At 36.6% G+C, this 10,664-nt stretch overlaps 1 protein-coding gene across 3 annotated transcripts in view; it reads left to right on the top strand.

Moving 5' to 3' along the window:
* The window catches only part of CUNHXorf23 (chromosome unknown CXorf23 homolog), a 62,807-nt gene that overhangs the window by 39,784 nt on the left and 12,359 nt on the right, over positions 1–10,664 (top strand). For 2 of the 3 annotated variants that reach the window (XM_019524633.1, XM_019524632.1), the window contains exon 11: positions 3,069–3,224. In XM_019524633.1, coding sequence (XP_019380178.1) covers positions 3,069–3,224 — 156 coding nt within the window. Of the gene's footprint in view, positions 1–3,068; positions 3,225–7,197; positions 9,396–10,664 lie in introns of those variants that run through there. The other variant, XM_019524634.1, reaches the window with a different exon arrangement.

The raw sequence follows: 10,664 nt of genomic DNA, 5'->3' as shown, positions 1-10,664 counted from the left end.
TAATTTTAGGGGGGTTTTGCATTGAATTTTTTCTTTATTGCATATAATTTCTAGCAGTGTTGTTCAAGTTTGTTGAATGCATTCAATATATGTATTAGTAGGTGTTTTGACTATCTTCTAAAGTGACTATGCTCGTAGCAGCCCAAAATCCTGGGAAAAATCTCTTCCTTTGTGTATGAGTTCTTTTGAGTTATGAAGCAGTAGTAGTGTTGCCTCTACTACACTTTTAAAATTTCTTTGTTTGTGTTAAGCTATTTGTGAATGTAGTAGTTGTTCCAGAGCAAGAATTTACTACAGGGATACCTAAACTGTTTCATAGTGTGTGGCTGAAGTGTGAGATGACTAAATCCACCTGTGTATATATAGAATATAGATAGATATGAAGTTATTTTATAGTTCAGATAACTTCATTTGCTATTCACGTTCTGCCCCTAGTTATGCTGGCATATATTAGATGTGCATATTACTTGGAATATGTTATTTTCTCATAAATACATTAATTTTAATATACTTCTACTTTTGAAATGGGATCATAGACGCTAGCAATACAAGCATTGTTTGTGAAATACATATATATTAATGAGATTAAGAACCTTATTCATAAACCATTTTCATGTTTCAAATGGAAGCATCTTAAGGTTTTCAAATAGCTTGGAGCAGTGAAATAATTTTGTCTGTCATTAGAGTACCTTGATGGCAAACATTAAGATTCTGAATAACTTATCTGTCACCTCCTTTATTTTTACATGATGCTTAAGCTCAAATTTTAAAACCTCTGAGCACAATCCAGCTCCTGTTACTTTCCCTTTTTATTCTGGCATTCTTTTTCATGTCCTCATTTTCCAAAGACCAAAGAGAGTATTGGATACTCCTTCCTATCCACCTTGACAGCAGTTGTGTAAAAAGGAGGAGTGTAGCATTTTTCCAAGCTGGAAATGCAGCTGTGAGATGGCTGTGAGAAAGCCGAAGGGCTTACTTTTACAATAGGAGGCAGATACCTCTTCATGAAAGTTTCTCAGATCAGTAGGCACTGCTCAGAGAAAAGTATCTGGCAGCTGGGGTGGAGGGAGCACGTCCACACAGATAAATGTGAATCTTGGCATATTTACGCTGACATGGTCAGAGACTTCATCTAGAATTTCAAAACAAAGTTTCAGTTTCTCCTGTTGTGTAGGGATATTTTTGCATGAAAGGTATAATTTTATTGTACTTTAAAAATACCCAAACTTGGACTTAATCTGATGTTCTGTGATGCAGAGTTTCACGTTTGGCAGACTTCCAAGATTGTCCTGTCTCTAGCTTTTGAAGGATTCATTCTGGTTAGTAACAGGTTCAGCTTTTTTTAGTTGCATTGTATATGGACAAGATGCATTTCTTTTTCAAATAACATTTTCTACAGTAGAAGTCCCTTAGGAGTTTGTATAAAGGAGCTCCCATTTTGTGCAGGCCTTTCTTAGCTGTACACAGTATGCGTGGTGCAAATTTTACTGTGTATGGAGTGTGTTTCTCTCTCCGACTCTCTTATCAGATTGAATCAGATTTTACCAGAGCTCGCTCACACTTCATACTGAAAGCAATGTCTGCTTTCTTGTAGGTCTTAAAGCTGTTCAGGAAAGGTTACAGTGATTGTAAATGGGAAAAAATGTTCCTGTTCCTTTTTCATTCCACTTCTATTGAAAAGAAACGTGAAAAAATTGAATTAAAATGATTATTAAAAAAATCACTTTCTGGCTGGACTGAAGTTGAAAATTTCCAACCTAAAACTATCTGAGAGAGTATAATACACACATTTGGAATTGTCTCTAAAATTAAGGTTTTTCCACTCTACCCCCTCACTATGTGGTCTGGGTTGCCTGTTCACGTAAACCTTTAATTACATTGAACTGATGCTTCTCCTATATCTGTTGTGTCTACTTTTTTTAGTATTGAAGCTTTTAACTGCCACTTCCTTGTGGTATTTTATCCTCTTTCTCAACTAAAATGAATTTGTGTGGCCCAATCTGGTGCTCTTCCTGTGGGTTAAGGATTAAATTGATTCCAAGCAATAACGGGCTCGTCAACTCTGTTCATTTACTATGGAATTGACTAATTAACTCTTCAGTACAATGTCACCTAAGCGTGTGGTGGTATTAGGACAGAGTAAACAAATTGACTCTGCCCTAGGCTAGTACTGCCAGACGCAAGTGCTGTCCTATGGCAGAGTTATTTATTCTGCAGCAGTTCCTGTAGATGCTGATGCAGCAGCCCAGGGCATGAGGGTGCTTCAGTTTGGGGCACCCTGCCTATAGCTCTGCCCTGGAGCACCCTCATGCTGCAGCCACCCCTCCACAACATGTAAAGCTGGGTTGGAGCAGCCCCAGGCTGACCTCTGGAGCCCCCTGCCAGCCAGGGCTGTTCCACCTCGGCTCCATGTGTTGGTCCCAGGTGCATGTGCAAACACTGCACCCAGGAACGATGCATTCTAGCATGAATTATTCTGGAGTGTATTCAGCTGCATTAATTGCACATGTAGATGTGCCCACTATTTTGTTTTTTATGCTCCAGTGTATGTACTTGAGTCAGATCTTTGGCTGCCACCCAAACCTTTTTGAAGTTGGTGGAAATTTTGCCTTTAAGAGTTAAATCCTCTTAAAGCCTTAAACTTTGTCATCTTTAACATGAGGTTTACAGCACTTGTCACATAGCTCCAGAAGAGACTTTTATCTTCCCTTCCATCTCGCTTATTGCTTATGTTAAAACAACCTCTTGGCACTTGCAATTTTGCTACCAAAACCTATACCCCAAGAAACATAATTGAATTACTTCATATGGTTGCCCCCACACACAACATTGCATTTTGTGAAATGAACACTGGGTAGTAGTCTGTGAGATACTAAATTGAAGGGAAGGAAGGAAGAAGGATGTGGATTTATAAACAAACACCTGAAGTATTTTAAGTCATGTAAGCTATCATGTTTCTGTATATTTATGTAAATTTAACTTTGAAGTAGCTGAATGCAGCAACAATACCATTTTGACTGGAGTTCTGAAATGTTACCATTTTCTCACTTCTTTTTCCTTCTCTACAGACTAACTTTACAGATGGTCGGTTGCAACCCCATTATAAATCAGGCTTAGTACAGAAGGGTTTATATATTCAAGCTAAGTACCAGCGGCTGCGTTCTGCTGGTGTAAGGGGATTTACCACTAACAAATTCAGAGAAGGATTTTTGAGAAAAGAAAAGGTGAGTTGGTTAAGATTCATCTTCACTAAACAACTTCCTACAATGTGAATATCCAAATGGTGCTCTCCAGTTCTGCATTCATCTGGAATAGCTTGTATAGAATTCTGTGGAGTACTGAATATTTGTGTTTACAGGTGAACTTGATTTTGTACCCTATTCGCCGCCTGTGGCAGTGATCTAGGTAAATGGAGATTCTTAAGGAACTGAAGGCCAGGTGTGGCTTTTGAGATTTCACTGTGGCTACCAGTTTTGGTAGTTACCTTGCATCTCAGTGGAGCTGGTTTCCCATCTGTAAGTCCTTGCTTGAAAATGTAAGACAGCTGGATAACAGCTTTCCTGTTATCAGAAGGATTTTGTTTGGCATGTTCTCTGAAAAAGTGTAACTAGCCTTACCATCTACTCTGTACATGCAAGTTAAGAGTATTTTAAAAACCATTAAATTTATATATGCTGTAGTGTGCTTTTGAGAAGCAGCATGCAGAACAACACACCTTTATGGGTACGTGTTTTAGATGCCCCCGCCTGTTACAGGGAAGTCGCATGCTAAAAGGAGAAATATGCTCTATCTTTATAAGCCAAGAAGTTGGATGTGGTAAATATTTGAGTCGCAGTTGACTGATCATAAGTTATAAACTTCTATTTTTTTAATATTTAGTAAATGTTAGAGCTGTACAATGTTGCATGAAACTATAGCAGTAGTAAGGGTGGTTAGGATGCAAATGCCTGAACTAAAGTGACTAAAAGCTAGTCCACCTGGCAGGCATTGCCTGATGTAGGACCATCCATTTGATAATAACTTGTTCATAGTGTGTACGGGACAATACTATTATAGACTCATGCTGTAGCTGTACTTGAACCATATTGGGAGTCATGTCCATTGAGAGGAACCATAATAAACAGACTGCCTTAAAATTACAGCATTCTAAATCCTCAGTTTGGAGTTTACTGTAGCAAAATCTAGGCTGTATGTGGTTACCTGTAATACCAGCTGGCTAGATTTGACCCAGGAGTTCCCTTCAAGTCCTGTATATGTTCCTATTTCCTAAAATACTGTAATTATTCAAGTCCAGGATTTTTTCCTCCATTCAACCTGGGAAAACAAAGCCGTATCTTTAGAATTGAGTATTAGGTGAAAATGCAGGTGGCAGGACCATGCAGGCAAGCAGCAGGGATCCAGTCAGCAAGGCACCATGTGCCACAGGCTGGGGGCCTGGCTGCTAGGTCCCTTGGTGCTGCATGCTATGCTGGACTGTCACAGAGGCACCTGGTGTGGTGCCTTATGTTTAAGCTGGGCCACTGGACAGGAAGAGCTCAAAATGAGTGGGGTCAGGAAGAGAGAGGGAGCCTTGCAGGTAGGGTACTCAGCTGAAAGCAAGACCTGGTTAGTGTTTTATGGCAAACATTCACTAGATAAAAAGGAAACAGTCCTGAGAGCAGGCACTGAAAACCTGGGTTCCTCCCATTTTCCCCTCCACCTGAGTGTTCTTAGTACTAAGTTGCAGTTGCATGTGTGCAGTCCAACCCATGCTTGAGTTGTATAATCTGAAGAGGTAAGGTTTTGGATTATCTAGAATAGTCTCTCACCACTGTATCTTCCATGAGCAGGGTGGTGGTTACTTGTATTAGTCTGAAGTCTTGCAGAAGGTGGAATAAGGTGGCACCTTAAACAATAACCAGTTAGTCTCTGATCCAGCTAGCTTCTAAGATGCCACCCTGCCCTGCCTTCTGCCTGACTACTATATCGGTGTCTGTATAAATTCCTCTGTAATTTAAAAAAAAAGGTTTACAAAACATTTTGTCTGCAATGTAAGCGCATTTATAAATTTTAATTAATAATTCTTCTCCAAAATAAAATCCAATCCATATATATAAAATATGCTTACATTTCTGGTTTTCTGCTCTTAATCCTTGAACTGGGATATGGCTAAAATTTTTCCGTGTGTAATCTAATTGAGATGTCATTTTATGTTCAAGGTATTTGGGTATGTTAGATAACTGTGCTGTCCCATTTATATTACAAATAAAAAGTGTAAAGGGTGCCAAACAACTCTTGTGTATTGCAGTAAATTCTAAGCATGCTGTACAGCTGAGAAGGTAGTAAGTACTTTTTTCACCAACAACGAAAGGTCCTAACCATTCTCTTCTAAGTGTTAATTTATACTCAAGTTTTCCTGGCCTAGTTAATTTACTTAGGATTGTGCAACAGCCCTAATGCGGCTATAGTGTACCAGTAAAAAAAAAAAAAAAAGCTGCTTTTTTTTCCTTCCCCCTTCCCCACCCAGCTCTACATCCTCTAAGCTCTATATCCTCTAAGAATCAGTATTGCTTGGTCTCTGAAGGATACATGCAGTGGTTAGATGGAAAATAAATTGTTGAAATATAAAGTCAGAATGATTTTGTATTTTGAAAATTATAAACTAGTACCATAATACAAATGTATGCTTGTGTCATCACAAATGCATGACAGTAACTTGTTTTTCTAAATTTCCTGTTCTTTATAATTGTATGATAGAAGTCCTTCCTTTTAAATTAGTTCAAATAATGTTAATAAAATCTGGACTATTAAGAATATAAATTATTTATCAGTATAAGATTTTATTATATTAATTTGATAAGTAATAGAACTTGTTTAACATAATCTAGTTAAAGCAAGAAGAAATCCTTCATTAAAATGTATATTACCTTTTTTTTCCTGAAAATGGCTAGTTGTGTAGTACTTTCAATGATGGATTTTTTTTCTTCAGACTTCTACCTACATAGTAGATAAAATTGTTAAGTATTTTACATTTGTAAGCTTGCATTTACTCCTGAAAGCTGAATCTATTTTTAAATGAATGCATATTAACACTTTTGTTATACCATAAGGTTCAAAGTAAACACAGTTTTAAAAATATGACACATTATCCAGTTTCCATTAACTTTCACCTGAAGCAAATTCCCAGTCAAATTTTTGGATCAGTTGATTATTAACAAAGCTTTTAATGACCGGTCGTAAAGGAAAAAGTCAAGAAGCTGCTTCTTGGTGACTTATAAACCATTGTACCCTTATGCCTGTAACCATTTCTAATACTTTATTAAGCCTTTATAAACAACTGCATTGTGATGTAAATATGAAGGATAGCCAAACTCCTTAAGGTCAAACCAATCTTAAATGCAAATCAGTGTATTCAAAAAGTAAGATGGTCAAAACGCTACATTGAGTACATTATCCAGATTGGCACTGTTTGCAACAATATTCTGTTTTAGAGTCCGGTTGTCTAGTTACAGTGTATTAAAACTGCAATTCTTCCATGAACCTCATGTTTGACAGCTGGACTGCAAACTCCCTGTCTGTGTTTGGTGTTTAGGTACACATGCAAGCAGCCCAGTGGATATAAATGGGACTCAGTAATGGCTCACAAATGTGAATGCAGGATTACAACCTGGCCCCCACTGAGGAAAAGATCAGAATTAAATGTCTGTAACATAGTGTTTTCTAGGGACTAGTAATAGTTTAGTGTATTTACTGTTGACTGTAGCCAAGATTTTCAAACTTGGCCATTCAGGCTGGGGTGCCTTACGAAGGTGCTGGGGTGCCTTACCAAGGTACTGAGCTTCTTTTAATTTTCCCAACTTTAATTGGAATATGGACTTACATTTTGATTTACTTCAGCTATGAAAATTTGTTTTCAAAATTTACCATCACAGGCATAATTCATATTTGTAGACTCTTTACCCTGATGGTAGATTATATCAATTAGAGACTTCTTTGGATCCATCTGTCTTAAAATATATAGTCTTGAAATAGAAAAAACTTTTCCAAGGCTAATTACTTATTCTTTATTTTATCAGCAGCCTGGTTGCTGTAGTGAAGAGACCTTATGTTTTTGGTAAATACTATATAGAGAAATATAAAATAATAAAAGCCTGAATGTGATCTGTTTCATTTTTTTCATAGTCATGACTTAGAAGTAACAACTTTTTCTCTTACTAGGGACCGTCAAACATTGTCAGAGAAACCTGAACTTTGATGCTGACGTTGAGACATAACGATAATAACTCACAAGGGAACATCTGTTTGTTTTTGACAACTTTGCCAGGAATTAAAATAGGATAAATGGAACTAACAGTGTAGCTTTCTCAGAAATATTGACCTTATTTTTTAGTAGTGGAATGCTGCAGAACTTTTTTACAGTTTTAATAATTGCTTTTAAATTTCAGTACAGTATTCAGTTGAAAAGTTGTAGTATGGTACTTACAGTTCCTTTTTGCAAGCAAGTTTTTCGGAACAGAAATCACTGAAGGGAGTCATATTTATTGAATACTTTTCTCTAAGCATGATTTTATGAATAGAAATTGAGTTGTTATACCCAGAGGTTTATATGTTGAAAAGTTTATTGCTTGTGTAATAAAAAAAAAAAAAAAAAAAAAAAAAAAAAAAAAAAAAAAAAAAAAAAAAGGAAAGAAAGAAAAGAAAAAAAAAGTGCCTGAATTGTTCAGTGATAGCACATTAGCTCAGGACTCTCTAAGCAATGACCTTTTAGGTTGTGCAATAGACCTTACCTCTCTTTTCAGTCATTTCCCTAGGAAAATATTTTGTATTACTTTTGCTTGCTTTTTTTTTTTCAGTTGGGTGTTTGACTTACAAATGCACATACGTTTGTAAATAAATTGTTAGAAATTTGTGACAATTTCCAGCATTTAATCAAAATGTGTGGTAATGGGTAGGTGTGTAACGTACTGCATAGCAGTAGTTTATAAATGCACTGAAAGCATGCTTGGGACTGTTAGAGGATTAGTTGGCCTGTATTCAGAAATACCCTGGTTCACCATATTTTTGTGAGAGAGATTCTTAATTGAGCAGCACGTTTTCTAAAATTTTGCCACAAATAGGCTTGGAAGGTATGTGTTTAAAAAAAAAAAGTCTTTAAAAAGCATGTCTTCTGACAAAGCTGTCTGAAGCAATTTCACCAATTAACACAGAAAGCCTGTAACTTTAAAAAAATTAAAATCCCAGTCACTCCTCAAAGTTTGTCCCACCACAGTGTTACGTTACATGCAAAAATCAAGTAGGCCGACAGATGCTCAGCCCAATACGGTATTTTCTGTTTATAGTTAGAGCCTTAATATATATTAATAAGTTTGTATGTGTTTAATATTTTTTATTCCAAGCACATTAAAGACAAATATCTAGTAGCTTCCAGGGAAGACTTTCTAATTTGTTATAAAAAAGTTGTCATTTGAATCATTTTGTATGTTTAAAAGTTTTCTCCAAGGTTATAGTAGCCATAAAAAGTGCAACAAATAATCTGTTTATGGATTGTATTAAGGTATTTGGCATGCTTAACACGTGAAATGTCAGAAGGAAAATTCACTCTTCTTTTAGTAAAATTACACTATGGACTACACACATTACATTTTTTTTAATTATTATGGTTTATTGAAGCTCCTTAGGTATGCTTGAGAGCACTGTACAATGTTAATACAGTATGATGAAATCTAACTAAAAGCAGTCCACATATAACTTCAGTCTTTACGAAGAAGGAAAACTGAGGGGGGAAGAGGCAGGGAATCATGGTTATAACTGATTTAATACTAAGTATAGATAAAATTTTCAATTTTGCCTTTCCAAAAAGCAGTGTTTAGTTTAGGTAACATGCACCCCTGCCTCCTTTGTTCAGTAGCTTATACTAAGTTTTTAACAGGTTGTGGTCCGTATAAATCAAGCAGAAAGCTGAAGCAGAAGAAATATTTTTTCTTTTCAGAACTATGTAATAACATAGTTATTTAGTATTAACATATAGCCTATTTAGTGTTATGCTACATAAAGTGAATCTGTTCAAATCTAGGCCTACTTTGCTTAAATTCTGACTAGCTAGTCGCACCAAATGAATAGAGTGTAGAAAAGCTGAATGTAGAAAAGCACTTTTAAATAAATGTAGAAAATAAATTGTTCAAGGGGCACTGCCTTATCTGGCAGAATAGTACTATTTCTGTAATATTTTTATTTTGCAAAAAATCTTGGCAAAGAATTGTTTTGAGCAAGTGAAAAAGTGTGGTTACATGTGGAAACATCTATATCATGACTGTTTTGTTGCTGTTGTATGAGAGTGTATGCATTTTGGTTTATCCAGTTCATACAATTTACACACAAATCCAGCTTTAGAAATATGAATGACTTTTCTCCAGTTGTCTGTGTGCTGTTTTATTTTACTTATGACATTGGGCAGCTTTAATTTGTACTTCAGTCATACCTTTTCTTGCATGGCTTTCATGCATATGCAGTTCTTTTAGAACTGACAGCAGTGCAAATGGTTAAATTGCATTCTTTATTAACAACTTTGCAATCCAATTGGAGGCGCCCCTGCAGTAAGTAAATCAGTTTTGTGTGTAGCATGGAGGAATGTACACGAATGGTAAGGTCTTATAAACAATCCTGACTTAAATGCTGCTTTCTGGTTGGACATTTCTGCTGAAGAGTAACTGCTGTCCTGTTAATTGTGGCAGCGTTGCAAATATGTTTTCATTCACATTACAGAAGTAGCATAGCATGTTAGGTCTTGTAGATTAAGTGAGGCTGACGTATACATGCGTACATACATGTGTAGAGCTAAGATTTTGAAAAGGGGAGGTGGATGGTGTAGTGCATCATTGCACATAACTATGTCTTTTTCTCCACCTAAAAGAAAAGCTAGAAGGTTTATTGATACACTAGAGGTCTAGCATTATATGATTTAGTTTAAGTTGAAAACAAAAACAGATATAACTTTATTGGAATGTGCAATTAAGTTCAATAAACACAACTAACTAGGCAAACAGTCAAAGTATTTTTGTTTCGTTAGTCCTATAGCCATTATAGTTAAATATATGTCTCTTATTCCAATTTATAAAACAAAATCTAGCTTTCATGAGTGTCTTGACAGTGTCTTAATACTGTCAGTCATTTCCACACCTGAGCTAATAGTACTGTACCCCAGTTAGGGTTTTAGCTAGATCTAAAAACAGTCTCCAGAGCTGTGAAATATGAGGCACATTACTAGAAATGGCTAATAGACAACAAAATTGAAGAAGATAGAATAGTTTGAATAGTGGAACATCAAGACCATGAAGAAGGGGAGGGGCATTAACACCCGTGGAACATGGAGAGATTAGCAGGAATCGGGTAGAACAGGTTGGCAGCCTTGTTGGGCAGAGTGCCAAGAATACCCTCAGCCTTAACTTGTAAGATGTTGGCATGCCAGGGGCAGCCACAAGGGCCTGATCTTTGTGGCAGTGCAGCCCTGGCCCTTTCTGTGAGGCACAAATACTAAGCAGAATGCCTTTGCATGGCACACATGCCAGGGTTTGCCTACTCCTAAGGTAGAAGGTAACGAGCCATGAAGTCAGTTGACTCCCTCTGTGCTTCATTAATAGAAATGCTGCTGTCCCTCCCAGGCAGCTGGTTTTGAAGTTTGGGTTGAA

This window comes from Gavialis gangeticus, unplaced genomic scaffold, assembly GCF_001723915.1.
Source record: "Gavialis gangeticus isolate Ggan-Ray unplaced genomic scaffold, GavGan_comp1, whole genome shotgun sequence".
Classification (NCBI taxonomy): Eukaryota; Metazoa; Chordata; order Crocodylia; family Gavialidae; genus Gavialis; species Gavialis gangeticus.
Note: the sequence above shows the minus strand (reverse complement) of the source record. Positions and strands in the feature narration are given on the sequence as shown.